At 53.2% G+C, this 22,221-nt stretch overlaps 1 protein-coding gene across 7 annotated transcripts in view; it reads left to right on the top strand.

Annotated features, from left to right (window-relative positions):
* The window catches only part of GOLGA3 (golgin A3), a 38,566-nt gene extending 19,234 nt beyond the window's left edge, over window positions 1-19,332 (top strand). For 4 of the 7 annotated variants that reach the window (XM_019631955.1, XM_019631959.1, XM_019631954.1 and 1 more), the window contains exons 9-25: window positions 1,539-1,676; window positions 2,795-2,956; window positions 3,291-3,659; window positions 5,129-5,206; window positions 5,945-6,208; window positions 7,096-7,190; window positions 7,709-7,925; window positions 8,423-8,614; window positions 9,677-9,820; window positions 10,131-10,328; window positions 10,564-10,680; window positions 12,423-12,562; window positions 13,185-13,317; window positions 13,654-13,776; window positions 14,423-14,587; window positions 15,336-15,499; window positions 15,935-19,332. In XM_019631955.1, coding sequence (XP_019487500.1) covers window positions 1,539-1,676; window positions 2,795-2,956; window positions 3,291-3,659; window positions 5,129-5,206; window positions 5,945-6,208; window positions 7,096-7,190; window positions 7,709-7,925; window positions 8,423-8,614; window positions 9,677-9,820; window positions 10,131-10,328; window positions 10,564-10,680; window positions 12,423-12,562; window positions 13,185-13,317; window positions 13,654-13,776; window positions 14,423-14,587; window positions 15,336-15,499; window positions 15,935-16,154 — 2,919 coding nt within the window. In that variant the 3' untranslated portion in view covers window positions 16,155-19,332. The remainder of the gene's footprint in view (window positions 1-1,538; window positions 1,677-2,794; window positions 2,957-3,290; window positions 3,660-5,128; window positions 5,207-5,944; window positions 6,209-7,095; window positions 7,191-7,708; window positions 7,926-8,422; window positions 8,615-9,676; window positions 9,821-10,130; window positions 10,329-10,563; window positions 10,681-12,422; window positions 12,563-13,184; window positions 13,318-13,653; window positions 13,777-14,422; window positions 14,588-15,335; window positions 15,500-15,934) is intronic. The other 3 variants (XM_019631961.1, XM_019631960.1, XM_019631958.1) reach the window with 2 other exon arrangements.
* Window positions 19,333-22,221: the final 2,889 nt, after the last annotated feature.

Below are 22,221 nucleotides of genomic sequence, written 5' to 3'. Positions count from 1 at the left end.
GCTGGGCCACTCCCTCCGGGCCCGTGGTTCCTGGGGACTTGGAGCAGCCGGCGGTGGCCGGAATGCACTTTGCTCCGAATCTCAGTGCTTTGGGCCCCTGGGTCGGCTGTGAGGGTGCGAGGGCTGCCCTGGCCGTCCTATCTTCTCTTTGAATTTAGCTGTGGGTTTTGTCCCCACCCCCATTTTTTGGTTCAGATTGAATATTGTAGATTAAAACTATTTCTCAAGTAGAGGATATAAAACACTAACTCCACCAAATGCTCCTTTTTTTAATTTTTTTTTATTTTATTTTTTTTAGCTGAGCCATCCTGCTACCTTTTGGCAGCTCAGTGGCTGCTCAGCTCGGGCTGGACTCGAACCGCTGTTGCTCAGAGCTCAAACTCTTGAGCGAGCTCTTAACCAACTGAGCCACTCGGCCGGCCCCCAAATGCTCCTTTTTTTAAAATCTAAAGTCTGCAAATGTACAAAATACAAGTTTTCTTAAATTTATATCACATTTTAGCAAAAGGACTGTATACAGCATACTTAGAAATTAATCATTTTACAACTTAATGCAATTTTGAAGCTGCAGTGCTTTTATATGAGGCATGAAGTATTCGAGGAGCCAGACTGATACATCTGACATAAGTCAGAAGTGGAGTTCGGAAGACAAAGCCAGGAGAGTCGGGTAGCCGTGCGAGAGCCAGAGCTGGTTTTCTCCAGTCCCTTTGGCACCCAGGTTCAGCATTCCTTAATTGGGGTGTTTCATCCATCCCTCTGACATGTTCCCAGGACCATCCAGGAGGGAGGAGAGTGCAGGGTATTCCATTCTTTCGTTGCCTTGAGACACAACCCCAGCACATGGCATCTCCCTTGCTCCGGAAGCTTCTGTTGAGACCCTGAAACTTTTATGAGTCTAGGAGTTTTCAAGTAGGACCTGGAAGTGGAGTGCTCGGAGATCCGTCACAGATCCGTGTGTCCTCGGGCTTCTCTTTACTGACCCCTCCTCCGGGGCTGGCATGGTGGGTGCTGTGAGTTTGGGCCCCTTTTTCCTGACCTCTCTCAGTTGGTCAGAGGAAGCCTGACTGATGGCCTGGGCTGACCCTGGGCTGGATTGCCAATGCCATGTCCTGGGAATGGCCGGGGTCTGCCTGGTGAGTGCATAGGACAGCCAGGCACTGAGAGGCCAGGGCGTGCCATGGGCCTGGCCACAGCTGGCTCAGGCCATTTGATGGGCAGATAGATCTTTAGCCCCCAGTGTCCCTGCCGTCCAGATGAGGCCCCTCACCTTCAGTGAGAACTCTGTGTAGGTCTCGGGTGATGACCACTGACTCTGGCCTGCCAGGCTGCCCCTGTTCGGCATACAGAACTCAGCAGGCCCTGATAAGGTGGCTGGCAGGACGGTGGGCATTGCAGCCCTGTGTGTTGGGGTCCTGGGGAGCAGCCTTCCCCGGGGCCATCGCTGGTCAGAGACCCTCACCCTGCTGGCCTCAGGGAGAGGTGGGTCTGCATTTGTGCATAAAATTGAGCACCTTTCTACCTGTGGTTTTCCTTTGCAGGTTGGACAGATGACCCAGGCAGGCCTCCTGGAGCACCTGAAGCTCGAGAACGTGTCCCTGTCCCACCAGTTGTCAGAAACGCAGCACAGGTCCATCAAGGAGAAGGAACGCATTGCCCTCCAGCTCCAGGGCATCGAGGTGGGTGGGCTACACGCCCGCTGCCATGCCTGTGGGCACTGCTTCTGAGGTTGGGATTGGGCTATTTGTGGACACTGGTCACAGTTAAGAACATATGTGAACACAGATATATACATACGCACTAACGTTCTGTGTATGCATTTGTATGTCTTTTAAATACGGAGCAACCTGTAAGATCAGGTTTGGGGATTCAATTCCTCACGTTCGCTGCGAGCTCATCTCGTTGAATTGGTAGGGGCGGCTCCTGGCTCCTGTCCTCTAAACCACGGGGCCTGGGTCCTAGCGCTCAGCTAGGCAGAGGCTGGCTAGGGAGGAAGGAGTTAGTGCATGCCAGAGCGTTTCAGAGCCTGCACTGACAAGCGTTCTCTGGTCTCTGAGCACTCAGCGTACTCTATTCCTTAATCCTCCAACAACATATGCAGTTGTGGGGACCAGAGCCAGCTGTCCCACAGGTCATTTCCAGGGGGAGTGGGATGCAGTAGCCTGATTGGGACCCGATACTTGTTCTCTCTTAGCTGCGAGCCTCTGGATGGTTTCCTAAGCCCCCTGAGCCCTGAGGGTGATAATACCGACTCGGTAGGCTTATGGGGAAAAGTGGAGAAGAGTAAAGGGTATATGACATACCATGGCAGTTCTGTGCCACAAACGTCGGCCTTCCCGGTCACTAAGAAACACACCTGGATGTAGGATCTTATCTGCATAGTCAGAATGGAAAGAATTCCAGTTTGTCCCATGCCCCTGGTCTCTGGTTTTCCCAAGTGGTATGGACATAATGCTGGGTGAGGGTATGTCCCACAAGTGGGGTCAGGCTACAGCCCATCCTCATGTGAGAGGCTGTGCGAGGTTTCATTCTTCCCTGTGTCCCAGCCCCTAAACTGCTGGCTTCTCACTTTTCCAGGCCTGAGGGGTAATAGAGGGGACCGTGGCAGAGGAAGAGGCAGGGTGGCCTGTCTCTGGGCAGCGGGAGTTCTCCTTCTGTCCCCTGTGGCGCTTGGCTCCTCCGTTTGCAGGTCATGGACAAGGACCCCTCATCTAGGTGGCGGTTTTTCCTGCTCAGTCTTCAGTGGCCATCAGGTTATCCCGCAGTTTAAAATACCCTCTTGTCTTCGGAACCCCAGGCTGACATGTTGGATCAGGAAGCTGCCTTTGCTCAGATTCAAGAGGCGAAGACGATGGTCGAGGAGGACCTGCAGAGGAGGCTGGAGGAGATGGAGGGGGAGAGGGAGCAGCTGCAGAAGGTGGCGGCCTCAGCAGCAACGTTGGAGCAGCAGTTAGATCAGGCAAGCACCCACCGTGGCCTCCCACTGATGGCCTGGGGCTGCACACGCTGTCCTCCCATGGACATCTAGGGCTTCAGGCACTGGCCTTACTATGTGTGTTTGTGCTGGTCTGTCCATCAAATTGGTTTTAATGTCAGCCCTCAGACCTGGCTGCTATGGCAGACCTGGCCATGTACTCACTCCACGGGTATCCTTCTACACCAGAACTTCACATACAGGCCAAGCTTCCATCCAAATCACCTAAAACCTGACCAGGGAGAAAGTGTAATCTCTTGGAGCGGGTCGGTATTTTTGTTCAAGAGCGCCACATTGAATCAAGCTCCTCCATTTTCAGGTGAAGGTGACGTTGCATCAGCGAGACCAGCAGCTCGAGGCCCTGCAGCAGGAGCAGCTGGACCTTCTGAAGCAGTTCACCGCGGCCCAGGAGGCTCTGCAGAGCAGGGAGCAGTCCCTGGGTGAGCTGCAGGTGCGCTTCGACGAGCTGCAGGCCCGGCTGGAGGAGCTGCAAGGGGAGGCTGCCTGCAGGGACGACACAATTCGCTTCCTGCAAAACGAGAGGATTGTCCTGGAGGTGGCTCTGCAGGCAGCCCGGAGCGGCGCAGAGGAGTTTGAGCGAGGAGCCAAACGCCTGGAAGAAGGGGCCGAGCAGACATCAGGAACATTGGAGCAGCTGAGACAGGACTTAGCCGTCAAGTCCAGCCAGGTAATTACATTTGCCATCATTTTGTTAAGAATTACATGTGAGAGCCAACGCCGACTGGTCCTTTCTGTGAACACCTTGTTTTATAAATGTGAAACAATGTGTGCAGGGAGCCCCACCAGCTACGGCGTGGTGTGCTTCTGGCCCTGCTGGGCACATACATACCAAGAACTGGGAAACCGAGTCTCGCTTTGGCTTTGAAACACTGGTTTCTGTCTACGGATGACATGGAGCTTAGACGGGAAGAGCTGAGTGGAACTTTTGGGTGTTTCTTCCTGTATGCCCAACTGTGCTGGGAGCCCCTGGATATGTCAGCAGGACAGGCGTGGCATCGGCGGGTGAGGGCGGGTTGACGGCCTGAGGGTCTGGGTGCGTGTGGACATGATATAGCACACCACACCTGGGAGCCCCTGTGCTAACAGTGTGACATGATGACGTAGGTGCATGTTAGAAAATACAGATGGGGGGGCCGGCCGAGTGGTGTGATGGTTAAGAACTGGCTTGGGACGCCAGAGGGCCCCGGTTCGGATCCCACATATGAGGACCAGTGACCCTGCGCCCTCTACAGCTAAGATGGTGAACAATACCTCGATCTGGAGCTGGGCTGCCATGAGTCACCGGCAATGGCATAGGTTGCAGTGGGGCTGGCCGGTAGCAGACGTGCGCTTTCATGAGCTGCCATCCAATGGCCAGTGAGCAACTGCCTCCCCCGGGAAGAGCGCAATGATAATACCAACATGAGCTAGTGAAGCAACGTCCTCCACAACTAGACTGAAGAACAAAAGGACAGCAACTTGTCTGTTCCCCTTCTCCAATTCCCCAATAAAATCTTTAAAAAAAAAAAAAATGAAAATACAGACGGAACAAAACCCTGCAGGTTCAGGGACTCTTTTGTCTTCGGATCCCCCTCCATAAGCACCCAGGACAAGAGGAAATCAGTAGCATTTTCCTTTTAGAAAGTCAGGCAATGGCGGCTGTGTTTTCTGTGCAGACATGGACCCAGCTGAGTTACTGTCTAGAATGGACACGCTCAGGCAGCTCATAGACCCCTCAGGGACGGAGTTTACAGGAAGTGTGCAAGCCGTTCTGACGATTTGATTTTACTGACTGTTAGCTCAGTAATAGGGACTTCGGCTGATAACTTGGAAACCTCTGGAAGAAACGTTTGTTGGTCCTGGGTATTATTGATCATATTTCAGCTCTGCCTATATAGTTAGTACAAAGTCCCTGGTAGCTAAACCTCGGATTAAGGTTGTTATCCTAAAAACAGAGCTGGGAGGGAGTGGGGGTGGCTTCCTGTCTCACTGGGAAGCGGTTTTTCCAACCCTGACTCGGGGACCAGAGTCACCTCACCCTGGGGACTAGAGGACTAGAGCTGAGCCACCAGCATGACGTCCGTGCACGCGTGTCCTCATAGGCACAGGGCCTCCTGGCGCCACCAGTGTAACGTCTGTGCACGCGTGTCCTCATAGGTGGAGCACCTGCAGCAAGAGACCGCCACTCTGAAAAAACAGACACAGAAAATAAAGGAACAGTTTCTTCAACAAAAGGTAAAATAGTGATGTCGGGGTCTTTTATGTGAAAACAATCCTGTGTGTTTTAATCACTTCACCAGAACCAGGTGGATCGGGAGAAGGGGATGTCTAGGTGCCTTCAGTATTTTAAGGCACTTCACTGATTCTAAGATGCCGTCTTCACCCCTCCCATTCTAACACCCCCAGTTAGCTCAGCCTCTGTATCACACAGAGTCTGCCCAGTTGTCACCTCAGAGCATGCATTGCTATCACACAGGCTAAATTCTGTTTGACACGTTTGGAAAAGCCTCACTGTGACCCAGCAATGACATAACATAGGTCATGGTGCAGGCGTGGTGCCCACTATATTTTAGAGAAGCCAGGGCCTACTGTTGAATGATGAGTGCACTGTCACCAGTGCTAAGGATCTGAGGAGGGACAACCCAAGGGAGCGCTGTTGGTGGTGTTGGGTTGTAATCCTGAGACACCACAAGGAGGCCCCCATCTGCGGCCAGGCAGGGCAGCTGTGGGGAGAAAGAACTGCCAGAATCCCAGAGACGATGAAATAGTTGAGGTGCCAGCAGCTGACATGGCAGCTCTGTGCATGACCAGACTTGTTCAGGAGCGTAAAATGATGGGGTGTCTTTGGTTTGGGGCAATGTGTTAACCATTAGCCCAAAAATGTTACGCCCGGGTAAGTGGTGAGCCTTCCTGTTCAGTCCCCTGGCCCCCGGGGAGGCCCTGCCCGCACTGGCTGCAGCTTGTCTCGAGCAGGTGATGGTGGAGGCCTACCGCCGGGATGCCGCCTCCAAAGACCAGCTCATTGGCGAGCTGAAGGCCACGAAGAAGAGGCTGGACGCAGAGGTGAAGGAGCTGAGGCGAGGGCTGATGCAGCTCCAAGGGGACAAAGCGTCCGTGGAGGCGGAGCGGTCCCGCCTGCAGAAGGAGGCATCCCAGGTCCAGCAGCAGATGGCAGCCCTCGAAGGCCAGCTTGCATCGGTGCAGAGGGAGCGTGACGAGATGGAGACGCACCTGCAGGTCTGGCTGTGACTCGTGGAGGTTCAGCCACGATCACCTGGGGCTTACCCTGGGTGGGCATGGGAGGCTCTCCCAGGTCATGGAGCTCCATTCTGGTGGGGCAGGTGGGGGTATATCGGTGAGGGGCCAGGCACTGGAGGGCATCGACTGCTGAGAGCTAGGGGTGACCTGGGTCTGAGGGACGGCCCGGAGTCCCAGGCAGGTGAGGCCATGCATGAGGAGAATGCTGGAATAGGCCAGCCGTCAGGACAGTGGTGGTTCGGGCCCTAGACTGGAAGTGCGGTGGGAGCTAGCAAAGGACACGCATGAGGGTCCTGTGGTCCAGGAGAGGCCAGCGAGGAGGTGGGAGCAGCATGCGCCAGGGGCTTCTGTCGGCCAGGGAGAATGAGGCCTCCATCCAGAGCCCCATCCAGGCTGAGGTGAGAAATTGAGGGAGAAAGACCCAAGGGCCCCGTTGACACGTCTCACAAGAGGGCTAGGCAGGACCCAGGTGGGCAGGCCGACTGGGGGCCGCGAGCTGAGAGTTTGGGGAACAGATGGTGTTGAAGCCATGGCAGTGCAGGTGGAGCAGGCCTGACGCGGACTGCGGGCATGGGTAGAGCCGCGGGAGGCCAGGGGCTCGACACTGACACCTGCAGCAGCATGACCGCGTGCTTTGTCCAGGTGTTGGGCCAGCGAACAAGGCCAGGAGGAGGGCCTGAGGTCGCCCACGGCGGTTCAGGCCCTTCCTGCCAGTGCTGGGAGGAGCTGGGGAGGGGACCCATGGGGACCACAGTGGCTTTCCGCTAGCCGGTCTTTCCTGGGCCACTCCTCTGGGTGCTGTCCCAAGCCTCAGGCTGCGAGGCCACAGGCTCTGCCTCCTCACTGGCCACTTCCCTCTTCTGAAGTCTTTGCAGTTCGACAAGGAGCAGACAGCTGCCCTCACCGAGGCCAACGAGGTGCTCAAGAAGCAGATGGAAGAGCTGCAGCAAGAAGCCACCAGGTAAGGGGCCACAAGCTGCACGGGGTCCTCCCCCTCGCTCTTGCTATCCTGTCAGTTCCTGTGCCATGCGCCTGCTGGACTGCCAGCTCCCTGACAGGCTAACGTCTGTGTTCGTTCTTCCCGTCCCGCATGCGGAGGCAGCCTTGTGGGGCCTGGCACCCTCTTGGCACGTCCTTAGCGCTTTGCTCGTGTGGATGGTGACTGACAGCCTGTCCATTGAATGTATTGCAGCCATTCAGGAAGGACACAGGACACATTGGTGTGGGAGGAGGGGACCGTGTCTGCCGTCAGAGGGCATGTACCAGAGGACAGGACAGGCTTAAGCTGGTGTTGCGCCTGCAGGCACCACCGCTACCCCGTATGAGGTCTTGGATTCTGGACAATTCAGTAGCTGGAGAGGGTGGAGCTGGGGCAGGTGAGGACGGACAAGCAGACACGCTCGGCCTATCCGTGCCAGCAAGTCCAGGTGGTTGTGCCATGGTGAGTTCAGGTGGCCTGTGTCCCCCGCCACGCCCTAGGGCCATCACCGAGCAGAAGCAGAGGATGAAGCGGCTGGGCTCAGACCTGAACAGCGCCCAGAAGGAGATGAGGACCAAACACAAGGCCTACGAGAACGCCGTGGGCATCCTCAGCCGCCGTCTGCAGGAGGCGCTCGCGGCCCGGGAGTTGGCCGAGGCCGAGCTGAGCCAACTGCGAGCCGGGGCAGCTGAAGGTGGTGGCGACCTCACACTGCGCGTGGGTACCTGTGTCTGCTGTACTGACTCAGAGGCTCACTGTAGGGATGTGAAGTGCTACATCATTTCCCCCCGAAACCCTCATAAAATGGTCTAGAAAAGGGGTGGGATTCGTGTGTGGCAACGTTTGAGCTGCATGTGGGTCCTCTGGCTTAATCCCTGTGGATCTGTGGGGTGTACGGGCAGACAGCTCGGGTCAAGGCGGTCCCCACGCATTTCCTGCCTGTGCTGTCCTTGTCCTTGCCCCTTCAGTGTCTGGGCAGGAATCTCTGAGCAGCATGAGTGGGGCCAGAGAGTTTGGGTGAGTGTTTAGACAAGCCAGACCACCTTTTTGGAAGAGGCAATATGTGATTGGTCTTGAATAAACAGGAGGCCTTAGGTGCATCTGGTGAGGCGTCTCAGCAGAGGATGCCCCCCCGGCAGGTCTCACGGCTAAGGATCCTGCTGGAAGGGCCACGTCAGGGGCCGGGGTCAGGGAGTTTGGATTTGATCTTGCAGGTGACAGCAGTAGGCTGGTGGCTAGAGCGGGGTGAGACCTGTCGCTCTCCTGTCAATAAGGACACCAATGGGCTAGGACAGCAAGGCCCGGACGAGGCTCCTGCAGCAGCAGAGGGATGGCGGGAGCCCAGTGGAGGCGAGAGAATAGAAAACAGCCACTGGGGGAAGCTGGTGCACAGTGTCCAGATTGAGGTGGGTGCAGGTGGCTCTACTGACGGATGGCATCGTCCTGCAGGAATCAGGGAAAGTCAGTGTGGGACTTGGCAAGATCGCTGTGGTCCTGCCATTAGTGTTATGAGCCAAACAAAGCCTTCAACTTTTAATCATTTTTCACATAAACAGGATGTCCCTGAGGACAGGCTGCATGGCGGGGGGTTGGGGGAACAGTCATGAGATGAAGGCACAGACTTCCTCAGGGCGTCTTAGGGATATGCTACCCCTTGTCCTTGCCAGCTTTGGGTCTGACTGTTTTCTTTCACTTTCACCGGTAGGTGTAAAAGTCTACCTGAGTAAATTAATTATCATTTCATTTTCTACTCTCCGGTTTGAGTCATTTTACTTAGGTTTAGTAATTGTATTTCTTCTTGCAGGAAGTTTGTGTGTCTTCCCTGTTTGAGAAGTTAGGAGTAGGAAGAGACTATAGCGTGGTGCTTTCTTGCCGAATTAAATGAAATACTGCTTCTCTCCTGCTTACTTTGTAAATGTTGGGAGGGAAGATTTACTCATGTTCGTCTCCCTTCTCCTCTAACGTATTAGTTGTTTGAATTCCCTGGCTTGCGTGGTACCCGGCAGGGTGAGTGCCTTTGGACTGCCGGCCCCCACGCCCAACTCTGCCTGTGCTCAGCTCCTGTCAGACGGAGACCTTGGCAGGTGACTCTGCTTGGTCCTCAGTAAAACGAGCCTGGCGTGGGGCACGTGGCAGGGCCTCATTAGGAAGCCAAGTGAAGACATGGCGTGAAGTTCGTTCACGTGCGTGTGTAACACATGTGGTGTTGGTGATCCGTGCCTGGGGCGGTTTATTGCCACAGGTAGCAACTTAAAACTCTTACTTGCAAATGAGAAGTTTCCTGTTTCCCAAGCATTTAACTGAAGATTATTCTGCTTGTGAGTCGCTGATGTGTGCACATGGCCAGTTAATTAAGTTCTTCAGAGGAAAGGGGGTGTGGGAGGAGCTTGTCACCTGTCGGTGTGCTCAGCGTGTATCTTGGGCATGTGGAAGCCATGACTCAGCCCACCGTTCTGTCCTGCTGCCAGGAGAGGGTCCAGGCCCTGGAGGTGGAGCTGCAGTCCGTTGGCCAAAGCAAGGCCAGGCTGGAGAAGGAGCTGCAGGAGGTCATCGCACAGACCAGCCAGGAAGTGCAGGAGCAGCGGGAGAAGGTGCTGGAGCTGCAGGACGAGGTAGGCCACGCGCTCGGCCTGCTGCTTCGGGATCTTTCACCGCTAGATGCCAGGCACCGCCCCGCCCCCCCATCCCCACCCTGTAACACCAGCACCCTGGCAAGGACGTGCACTCAGGGCAGCCGCTCCTGGGTAGAAGGCTCTGGTCGCATATACCGAGATGCCAGTTCAGACTGGCTTCGCCCATTAGGAGGATCGCGGGCTTGGGCCCAGAGACCGGCCAGCGCTCTGGCACGCCTCAGCATTAACTGTCCTGGGTCTGGTGAGGGGATGGCGCTGCCAGCCAGAACCTCTCTGGGATTTGTTTCAGCTTCAGGAATCGAGGGGCTTTCACAGAAACATTAAGCATCTTGAGGAATTGAACAAGAAGCTGGCTCTGGAGTTGGAGCACGAGCGCGGGAAGCTGGCAGGCCTTGGACAGTCAAACGCGGCCTTGCGGGAACACAACAGCGTCCTGGAGATGGCCTTGGCCAAGAGGGAGGCCGGCCTGGTGCAGCTGAACCTGCAGGTACCAGGCCCAGCGCAGAAGTGCGCGTGGAGGCCCAGGGCTGCCGTGCACCCCACCTCCCAGCCCCTACGAGCTCAGCCCTCACTGCCTGTCACTGAGCCCTGGTGGGGCAGACGGGACTGTTCCAGCTCAGGCCAGTATCTCCGTATGCAGGGCATTTAGCCGAGGGCCTCATGTCACACACCCCGGGGCCCCACTGCAGACCTGCCCTCGCTCAGCCTCTGCTGTCGCACAGGTGCAGGCGGTCCTGCAGCAGAAAGAGGAGGAGGACCGCCAGACGCGGCAGTTCGTGCAGGCCCTGCAGGCCGCGCTGGAGTCGGAGAAGCTGCTGGTGCACGGCCTCCGGGAACAGGTATGTGCTGCTCCCCTTCTGCCACATGGCCTCGGCCTTTGCGAATGCGTGTCCAGTCTGCAACCTGAGCGTGCCTGCCCTGGACACACGGTTCCCCTCCCAGATATTCCTGAGAATAGTAAGTGTCATCACGGCATTGGTGATGTGGCAGGCAGAGAGACCTGGTGCACATCAGTACCAGAGGGCTCCATTAGACCAAGACGTAACCATGCGCACAGCTCCGTAGACACACGGTGTGCTAGGGGGTGTGGCGTTGAGTTAGAAAGCAAACTGCAGAACACATGACCCCATTTGTGTTAAAAACAGCAGCCACAAAAGATGCTTGTCTGGGCCCCTGGCCATTTGCTGTGTGCAGAGCAGTTTTCCTGGCTGTCCCCTTCCCACACTCAGGTCCGCTGTCCAGCCCCTGCCCCGAGGTTTCTGTAGACCTCTCCTCTTGTTAGAACATAAGCTTCCTTGGATGAGGGCGGTGGCTCATGTTCCCTCATGTCCCCTGTGCCTGGCAGGGCAGATGCTCAGAACGTGCTTGCCATGTGCATTTGTGGGTGCGTGTGAACTGGGTTTTGCCACGTCCTTTAAAGAATTCTCCGTGATAATAAAAGTAGAAAGAAATAGTTCCTTACTTCTTAGGTGAGACAGTAAAACATTCTTTTAAAGTAGAACTTGTTTGAGATATGTTAAGAATGTCGTAACGTGAGTCTTTGTTGGCTTGTTTGTGGGGTCAGTGCTTGCTTCTTGCGCGGGGTTGCTGCGAGCTGACAGGTCTGACCTGAGTTAGCGACATGCCCTGCTTCTCTGCCTCCCAACCTCTTATCTTTGCTCTGTGCTCAGGTACCACGTATTAATTTTATTCTCACCTTAAGCAAGTCATAACTAGGAAGTTCCCAAGTAAACCTGCTGAGGAAATGATGTGCACGTGACTTAGATTTCTTTTTTTTTAAGAGTATTAATTATGAATGATGCATATTTATTTGTCTAAATGCATTTAGTCTGGTTGTCCTAATTGTAGAAATAGTGCATGCTAGTAACAAGGTTTAAAAATGAGTGCATGAAGATTAAAGTCCAGACCATCTTGAATTTCTACTTAGTGACAACCACTGTTAATATCTTCTGTTGGAGTCTGGGGGGTATTTTGGGGTTTTTTTTGTTTTTACTTATATAAGAATTCTTTCTGTACTCATCTGTCATGTAAGTATTTTTATTAAACTTTTTAAAATGAAGTGCTTGCTAGTGCAATTAGACAAGAAAACTAAATTATTATAAAGGAAAATGGAAAATTTTGTTATATTCTGAGAATTTGTCTCCTCCTCAGAAACCTGTTAACTATGAAAAGGCTAGTTACATCGTACATGGATAATAATCAGTAGCTTTATGATAGTCAGGTGGTCTGATGGAAAAGTACAATAGGTTCCTCGCAAAAATACATGAACCGCGAATAAATTTAACAAGAGACATGCACACGTACTAGAAGAAGACTATGGAAACTATTTAGCCCAAGAGATTCTTGGACGGATTTGTTTATTCAATAGATAGCAGTAGCCATGCCGTGTGCTTGCAACACTGCAATGGCAGGGACCTTAACCCTTTGTGGGGAGACCTGGAAGGCTTTGGTAGAAAACCCTCAAGAGCAGCGAAGGCACCTGCAGGGTGGCCGTGGGCAGTGGCACTCCTCCCAGCACGGGTGGCACCCCAAGTGCTGCTCCCGGCTTAGCACCCAGTGATGTCAGCGTCCCTCCTTCTAGGTGGCTGCTACTAAAATGGAAGCAGGGCATAACCGCCGCCACTTTAAGGCCGCCGCCTTGGAGCTGAGCGAGGTGAAGAAGGAGCTGCAGGCCAAAGAGCTCCTGGTGCAGAAGCTGCAGGCAGAAGCCGAGGGTCTGCGGTGAGTCCCCAGGCCGAGGGCGCATTGGGGGGCTGGGGGGCAGTCTCCTCTCCAGAGGTCCTCGTAAGGGTTCTCGTGCATCTCTAATTAGCACAGTCAACACAGGAAGGTCCCCTGTTGTAGCAGGTCGCCAAGTACGCTGGAGGCGAGTCTGGGAAGGCGAGTATATCTGACACTTGTCTCGAGAAGCCTCAGCTTAACCCTCACATTTCAGTTCTGATGCTACTGTCCCCACCCTGCACCTTGCTGGTCCTTCATGGGGAACAGAGAGTCCCCAGTGTGAGGGGCACTTGCCCCAAGGGCTGTGCCCACCTTTGAGGCTGTCACCTAATGAGGACAGCCTCGAGTTGGAAGTGTGCAGGGATGTGCATTGGTTTCTGAGGCACTGCCCCTCCTGCTGTAATCTGTAAAGTGAGTGTTTCCCAGGGGTTTGTGAGGCAGTCAAGACAGGGCATCGAAAGCTCCTAGGACAGTCCCCACTCAGGGTGTACAGTACATGAGCTTTTGTCATTACAAGTCTCATCCAGGACAGGTGACATTTAGCCAGCAGGTTTTTTGTGCTGGGGATGCGGTGCTTAGGTTGGATGAACTCTGGCTTCATTCCTCCTATTTCTTACGCCAGGGTTCAGGACGGTAAACATTCCCAGGAAATAGCAGGGTTCCAGGCGGAGTTGGCCGAAGCCCGGACCCAGCTGCAAAACCTGCAGAAACAGCTGGACGAGCAGCTGAGCCGACAGCCCCTAGGAAACCAGGAGGTGACCGAGGGGCGACTTTGCATCCCTGGGGTTGGGACCTGCAGAGCTAGATGCTGCTGGCAAGGGACGTGTGTGTTTTCTACGTGTAATGTTAAACAATGCCCAGAGATACGGTTACAGTGACTTCGAGGTATAAGAAAGCCACTTAAAATTCTTCTGGTCATAGGACCGGCCGAGTGGCTCAGTTGGTTAAGAGCTCCCTCAAGAGTGCGAGCTCTGAGCAACAGTGGTTCAATGCCTGGCCCAAACTGAGCTGCCGCTGAGCTGCCAACAGGTGGCAGGATGGCTCAGTTAAAAAAAAAAAATTTCTTCTGGTCATGTGACTCTTCTGTCTAGATGGAAAACCTCAAGTGGGAGGTGGATCAGAAGGAGCGAGAAATCCAGTCCTTGAAGCAGCAGCTGGAGCTGACTGAGCAGCAGAGCAGAAAGGAGCTGGGTGCAGTTCAGCAGCTGCTGCAGGTATGTGGGAGTGGGGGCCAACATCACGACACCATGCCCACTCACTGTGGCAGCTTCTGCGTGTGCATTGCTGGGTTGTGGGGGGAGTGGCTTGCTCCTTGCACACCGTTGGACCACGTCGCCACAGTTCAGAAGGACCAGGCCAGCAGGTGGGGAGCAGAGCCCAGTGCTGCACGTGGGCCGAGTTGGGTCCAGTAAATGCGACAGTACGTGTGAAAGGTCACCCGTCTGTGACACTTTCCTACTTGAGGTCATGGTCAGGAACAGAACCTGTGGTGGATGGCTCGAGTAACAGTTAGACTTGACTTACATTCGTTCTTAGTCATGGTTAGGCTTACCTAGTCGCCACCCTTGGAATTCAAACAGGGGATTCCAGGGGCTCCTTGTAGGATGAGGACGTGGGAGTGTCGCTGGTGCCTTGGCAGAGCACGGGAAGTTGGGAGAAGATCTTTGAGGACGAGACTGTAACTCAAAGTCTCGACTGCGAGAGGGGAAGTTGTGCCAAGAAGGGAGCATCTTTACTTCATTGTGTAACAACTAGTGTTTCCGTTTTAGCCCCTTAGAATCATGACATGCAAACCAAGATCTCCGCTTTTGTGTGCTTACGACCTTCTAGCTTTTAAAGCTCGATGTTGACTTTCCTCAGAACGTCAGGTCGGAGTTGGAGATGATGCGGGAGAACCTGTCGGTAACCCAGAAAGACAAATTCATGCTTCAGGCTAAAGTGTCGGAGCTGAAGAACAACATGAAAACTCTGCTCCAGCAAAACCAGCAGCTCAAGCTGGACCTGCGCCGTGGCACCACGAAGACGGTACAGGCTACCTGCCTGTCCGCTGAGCTGGGGGCCCACCCAAGATGTGTGTGGGCCAGAGGCCGGCGGCTTTCCTAATCATTCCCATGTAAGGTTGGGTTTGACCAACACTGAGCGGCTGCATGTGAAAATGAATGGCACAACAGACCCAGTTGTTTTATTTTGGTGCCTTTTCCAACAGAACATTTGCTTGTTTTTATGAATTCAAATACCATTTTATTGTCTTGGGCTTTATAAACCAGATGAGGTCATGGGTTGGGACCCAGCGGCCCCTAGAATGGGCTCGGGCCCACAGACCCCAGGACCTCATGACCCCAGAGCTGCAGTCCGCAGCCCTGCTCAGGCTGTCTGCATACCCGGCGTGTGTTCCTAGTCAGTGTGTGTAAACGTTTTCTGGGTCAGAGACTTAGCTCAGATCTCAGCTTTAGTAGCAACGTTTGCCTGTTGGGAAAACGGAAAAAGGTTTGAGGTCCTAGAAAGGGGGTCATAGGAATTAGCAAATCAACTTAGTTTCTTAGGGGAGCGCAGAGTCACGGTCATGGAAGGCCACGGCAGCTCCGTCCTGAGGGCCCAGGGCCATGGTCATTGCTGCTGCATGCGTTAGGAGAAAGGCTTTCTGTGCCGCCAACATTCCTTGAATTACTGTGCCTACCAGCTCAGTGGGTACAGGCGAGTGGGAGTGCCTCCCCAGGGGCCGCGTGGAGCTGGAAGGCATCTCCGACTGCTGACAATGTGCTTTTACAAACAGAGGAGGGAACTGAAGGGCGAGGCTAGCCCTTCCAGCCCCGTGACGCCAGTGAAGGTCCCCGACTGTCCAGTGCCTGCCTGGCTGCTGGAGGAGCTGCTGAGGCCACCCCCTGCCGTGAGCAAGGAGCCCCTCAGGAACCTCAACAGCTGCCTACAGCAACTGAAGTACGTTCTGGCCCTATGTCACTGCCTCCAAAGCATGTGTTTGACTTGGGGACGCCTTTCTGTTGCCAGCAATGTGTTCCCCGTGAAGGCTGAGCGGGTCTCTGTTAAGTGGGGTCCCTTGGCCCCCATGGGAAGGAGAGAGTTGCCTCAGGCTAAGTGAGCCCTTAAGCCCCAGGTGTTAAGAGGACACGAGTGGCAGCTCCTGGGCGGTCTTTCCACATCTCCCCAAGCGGAAGCCTGTGTGTGGTGGCCCCGCGGCCCTTGGGCCTCCTCACAGAGGAGAGGAGTGTCGGGGTCCCTTAAGTTCTGTGACTCCATCGGTGCTGCTGGTCCCTGAAGGCGCCATAGATGTGTGAGGGGACAGCCGTCTGGGGAAAGTGCTGTCTTTCCTGGCCCTCTGACCAGTATTCCCACCTTTGCCTTCCTCGTCTCCAGGCAGGAGATGGACAGCCTGCAGCGTCAGATGGAGGCACACACCGTCACCATGCACGAGTCGCTGTCCTCGTGGACTCAGGGGGACCCTGCTGACAGCTCCGCTGCCTCGGGAGATGACGCCAATCCCAGGGGAGACACCGAGCACTGTAGTCCAAGCAGCACGTCCAGAGACGGGCTGGGAGCAGACACTGCTGAGCACCCCCACTCCGAGTGTGTGTAACTGCCCAGGGGACGCTCTCAAGGTCCTCCTTGGTAGCTCTGTGCTCCATGCTTGCCTACGAGGTGAAACTAAGTTTTGTGTTGCCTTTACAAGGAGTAAAGTAACAAGAGCCACAGGCTAGAGAAACAGCCGTTTGCAGTTCACACCTAGCTTTTCCCACAAAATGACCAAATCTTAAAACCTGGTTCAGATCTTGGTGAGAATTGTTGGGAGGGGTCTGAGCATTATTTGCAGGAGTGACCTCACGAGTGATGGTGGACATCGGTCGCCCTGGACACCTGGCCCCAAGCCACCACGTCTGCTTTCTCACCTCCTGTTTCATTCAGAAGAGCTTTACCTCCCTGCGGCAATGACACTTTATTTGCACCTTTGGTTTTTATTTTACTTTATTTTCAGTAGCTGTCTCACCATAGGATGTATATGTAAATACCAGGAATCGTAAGTATATGCTGACATTATTTAAGAACGACCTGAATGGTGTTTTCATTGATTGCCTTTTGAAAATCTGCTGTGAGGAAATAATGTACATGTAGGTTTAAGGGATGTCAGTCTGAAAATTATATTTTAAGAAATATAATTATTTTATTTACCTTCTAAAACCAAATATTGTTAGACAAAGGGCGTTCTTTGTTTTCATTTCACTTTATTTTTGAGGGTCTTTTCCTTGTCATAAGTGCACAACGCTCACCCGTCTGACCCCGACCCTGCTTGGCCTAAGCCTGACCAACCACGGGCAGGCCTCACGTCCCCAGGCGCTGAACTGACATGTGAGGCGCACAGGAAGAGGCCGGAGGCCAGGAGGGCAGGTGCCTGCAGGCCCCACCCCGCCAGCATGGCTTCTGGACCTCACTCCTCTGTGCCCTGAGTAAACATGTCCCCCAGGGCCTGTGGTCATCACGAGGCTAGCTGGACTCAGTGGTGACAGCCTCTAGGGGGCTAGAGGGTCTTTCACCCCATCTGGAGAGGCAGGTGGGCCTGCGAGGAAGGCGGCTGAGGTGCTCAAGTTCCCAGCGCGTGACATCCGCCCTGAGTGTGCAAGGTCAACAGGTTTACGTTTCTCACCCAAAATGCTTAAGCACCACAGACACTGACTGGGAGACTCGGGGTGTGTAAGTTGTCTCCCTAGTTTGTTAAGAAAGTCTAAAATACTATTTATTGTTGTAAGTTGAGAAGAGACAATGGGTCCCTGTGCCTCCATGAGCTCTGGTCTGAAGGTGATGGTGTGAAGTGGCCTGGACCAGACACACTCGAGTTGGTGTGTCATTATTGTCTGTGTGGAGAAGGCAGGATGGTATGTTCTCCTGTAATAGCTGTTAGAAGTTAATTGATAAAGTTAATGTAGTTTTAACCACAAAGACGTTTAGTGTTTAAAAATGACTCCCGCGCAAGTATTGGAACTTCTAAAACATGTGTCGTTGTACAGGGTTAATCTTAAAGTAATACTTGAAAACTTCATTATAACTGCCTACTTTTCAACTTACACTGCAAACCATTTTTGACAAAATTGTTTTTGTACCATTGGAAAAGAAATAGTAATTTACTTTGCTGCATCACCCTTAACCCAAGAAATGGCATTCAGCCTCCTGCCACCACCGAAGTCCTGCCCATGGGTATCTTCACTGTTGTCTTCCCTCTTAGGAAAGGGTTCACTAACTGAGTAGGTTCCTCGGGTGGAAGCCAGTCTCGGTTCCTCATCTGTGTTCCTTTGCCTGGTTCCCTCCCTGTGCATGTGCACGCATCGCCCCGTCACCTCCGTCCTCAGTTTCCAGCTCTCAGTTCAACAGACACCTGGCCTGTCTTTGGACTGAGCTCTCGGCGCTCTTCCCCCCAACCCCTCCCCCATGTCGTGTGTGTCCACCGGTCCCATCTGGGGCCACTGGTGTTCACCCTGGCACCACCTGTAGGCTTCCTTAACAAGTCACCCGAAACAGGAAGTGGGACTTAGACCTCACCCGCTTTTGGTTTGTTGAGGGCTTTTGTGTGCCTGTGTTTGTTTCCTCCTGTCTCCAGGGGACTTCACTGGCACTCTACCTCCCAGAACTGGATTCTTCAGTGAATAATGTGTGAAATTCTCTTCTATTATGGGCAGAGTGGAATTAAGAATTTAGTCATGAATGGCCTGCCGAGTGGCTCAGTTGGTTAAGAGCTCACTCGAGTGTGAGCTCTGAGCAACAGCAGTTCGATGCCCGGCCCAAGCTGAGCTGCCAGGACTCTCAGCTGAGGTGGCAGGATGGCTCAGCTAAAAAAAAAAGAGAAAATTTAGTCATGAAAAACAATAGTCAAGTCTGGAGTTTGTAAAAGCAGGTTCACCATCGCGGTATGCTGTGTATCTGACTCATCCTGTGTGAAAACACTGTGTATCATGTCCTCACTGCAGAGAATCTTGGCTTGGGCTCCTTATGATGTCACTACTTGTTTTTCTTATGTTGCAAAAAAGCCCTCCTGCAGCGTGGCTACCACTGGTTTCCCACAGCACGCATCAGACCAACGGTACGTGTCCTACAGGTCCCCATGCCTTGTTCTACCGCTCAGAAGGCCTAACGAGCGGTGTCATCACCAGGATGTGCTCCAGGCTCTGCCTTGGCCTGGGGCCCAGGTAGTGGGGCAGCCGTGGGGAGCCCATCCGGGCCTCCAGCATTAGGGAGAGTCCCCCTAAAGCTCTCTCCATGTGAGGACTTTTCCTGGTATGGGACTACAAAGTCACCGTGACATGTATTTCTACTTCATGGGTATTTTTTTTAACAAAAATTAAATGTGGTGTGTAAAGATTTCTAGTAGTGAGAGGGACCACCGTATCTGAAGCGAAATGTCCTGGAGTCTTCTTCAAGGACCCTGTGACATGAATAGCTCTGGGATATGTGACACACTCAGAGCCTTATTCACACAAGCTCAACGAGTCCACATCCCAGGTGAATCTCGCTGTATGATGGTCTCAGGTTACAACAGGATCCTTGAAGGTGCTGTTTTAGAGGGTCTAGAAAACTCGGTGGTTTTAAGTTATTCATTTCTGCTAATAATGTCCTCGTAAAAGGGAGTCCCCCATTTGGGGCTGTTCAGGGGAAAGGTGTCACCATGCACAATGAGTTGTAACTTTAAAAAGCATGTTGATTTTTTTATAAATTTAAGCGTGCTTGGGAAGTCTTTAAATTTTGTGCAATAAACTATTTTTTGTTAAAGATTCTCATAGTTCATTGGGGGGGGGTGTTGCATATTGATATACATTGTTATACTTGGGAGTAACTTTTATCTCATTTTGTTACACTGTTCAAGTGCTTGTCTTGAAAGAATTGTCCTGATCTGCCAAAGTTTCGGATGGGCTGTGAAAGCCACCTCCTGCTGGTGGCCTTTGACCTCAGCGGAGGACCCGTATCTCACCTGTATTTCTCCCCCTTCAGCCCACATCTCACTTGTTGCCACCTGCAAATTGGTATCAGAGAGGGAAGTGTTCTGGGAACAACCGAGAAGAGATGGTGGCAGATGCCCTCGAGGCAGTAATCGCATGAGGATGTGTACACGAGCCTCCCTGACTGGAGTGCTATCACGCAGCATTGTTGTCCCATCTGATAGCAGTGGGGTCATATGGGTCTCCGTTTTGTGGCTCCCAGTTTTACCTTTTTCATCCATACTTGGTTCTTGATCAAGAAGAGTGACCCACATGTCACGTGAAGACAGCATGGGAGAACCAGTGACGGTGGCATGCTTTTGTGGGGGCGGCACACATTTTTCCTGTGACCCCAGTGTCCTCTAGCCAGGGGTCAGGTAGCACATGACCACTGGTCTGAGAGCAGACTCCTGGACCACCTGTGGCCTTGATGCCCTGAAACATTGCTGTGCCGTTTCCACAATCACGAAGGGAGGTTACATGTGTCTGAAGTTGCTAAGCCCATGCGGGCACTGAACTGGTGAGCAGGCAATCTGTTGAGTGTCTCCTTGGTCAAGTGCATGTGCGTGCTGTCTGCCTTCCTGGTCGGACAGTGAGTTGCAAAAGGGTTCAGGGTGCGCATTTACATTCAGCTGCTTCCTGGCTCGGGGGTGGCAAGTGCTGGTGGGAATGCCTCGGGCAGGGTCGAGGACTGTTGACAGGTCACTGGGTAATTCAGAAGTCCCATGTCTCACGCAGATTATGTGGGAAATATAAACAGGACTGTTGACGCCGCTGCCATCCAGTCTGATGGACAAATACAACGGCTGTTAGAAGAGCCTCCATGCCTCTCCTAAGGGAGGAGGAATTCTCAGCTATCTAACTTCTACAACAAGAGTAGTGTTTATGGGAACCCTGCGGTTTGTCTTTATGCATCTTTTCACTTGACAATGAATGTTGCCGAGTCTGGAAGGAAGTGTACTTCAGCAATGCCTTTTCCCTGCAAGCAGCGGGAGACGGTAAACTGTGGCTGGTGCCATGTTTGCCTATTTAGTATGGGGCAGGGTCCTATGCATGTCCTCATGTCCACTGCTGTCGGAAGCACGTGTGTACGCATTCATTCTAGTGACCCACTGACTGCAGGGTCAAGTTCAGTGCACACAGCTTGGCTTTCAAACCCTGTAGATCGGGCACAAGTCACCCTGTCTAGCTTTTCTTAGTTCATTGAGCACTTTGAGTTGTGCGCTTATCACTAAGGCTCCCCACGAGTGGTCCTCGGCTGCCTTCCAGGAGACGGCAGGCCGAGGAGCAGGCTCAGCTCACAGCCAGTGAGGAGGTGCACACAGTGTGTCCCTTCCAGGCCAGGGCACTGACTGGCTGCTGCAAAACACCCCACCTTGGCAACAGCATCGTTACAAGGTGGTGCTTCTGGTCAGTGACTGACGCACGATGGGCAGGAAGTAGGAGCAAGAACTCAACCTTGTTCTCAAGCCTCTGCAGACTTGGGGGTCATTTGTTACTGCAACAGACCCAGCGTCTCCCAGCCAGTGCGTGTGCCCACCACATGGCAGGAAGGCCATTACTTAGCAGATGTCTGTCAAGTGCCATACCCAGAGCTATTTAAAAACCAGCTGTCCTGGGGAAGCCTGATTTGTAGCATTTGATGATTCTGTGGGGGCTAAAATACTTTTCCTCCCACCTCCTAACTTCTTCTAGCTGGGCTATTAATCAAATTAAGAGAGATGAACGGAAAAAAATCAAATTTTAATACGTGCTCATGGGGAATTTACATACTCGTGAAAATTCTAAAGACAGGCAACGTTGGGTATGAGACATTTGGGACAAAGGACAAAAGGGGCAGGGGTCCTAGATTTCAAAAGTGAGATGGGCAGCTTGCAGGTAATTGAGGAAGTGCAGAACACACATGGCAGGCAGGTAACCCTGAAGACGGACATGGGATGAGTTGACCATCAGATGCCTGCCAGGAGTCTTCCTGTCTAACAAGTGTTGCTGCTAAGGTTCCCCTCCTAAACGAGGTTTTTCCATCTGAATCTCTTGGGCAGGAAATGGGGGAAGGGGTCAAGGGCTGTTCTGAATCTTTTCTTTCTTAATAACCTGATTAAAATCAATATCCCAAAACTCAGCCTTAGGGTGGCAGAACTTGGGTTCCCTTTAGTTCCTAGGTGTAAATACCCACAACCGGGACAGATCTGAAGCTCCTTGGAGACTCCAGCCCAGGGCTGACTGTCCCCAAGGGATGGGACAATGAGCAGAAAATAGACCTAGCTCAACTCTCCTTTCTACATCCTTCTGTGTGCTCTTGCATATACAGACGTAAGCTCGCCGTTTCACATCGTGTTTCTCTTCATTAGTTTTTTCTGGAGAGTCCCTATTTCTACTAGATTATCCCTTGGCACATCTGCAAATGAAATTTCCGGGCTCTTCTGCGGGGCGAGCCTTCCTCAGTGGCTGCATCTCCACCTCAGGGCTGCTTGTGCCCGCTGCAGAGGGTCCCAGCGGCTTCCTGCTGTGGCTGTCCCTGATGGCCCCCAGGACATTTCCTCGAGTCACCTGGTATGGCTGCTCCTACTAGACCCCCACCCTATGTAACAACGAGCGGCTGGAGCCCCACACGCTTTCCTTCTCTTCTTGAATGAGTCACGACACAGGTAAAAACTGGATGCCGGGCCGGCCGAGTGAACAGGA

Source organism: Hipposideros armiger, unplaced genomic scaffold (assembly GCF_001890085.2).
Source record: "Hipposideros armiger isolate ML-2016 unplaced genomic scaffold, ASM189008v1 scaffold_1055, whole genome shotgun sequence".
Classification (NCBI taxonomy): domain Eukaryota; kingdom Metazoa; phylum Chordata; class Mammalia; order Chiroptera; family Hipposideridae; genus Hipposideros; species Hipposideros armiger.
This window is presented reverse-complemented; position numbering and strand designations above follow the sequence as displayed.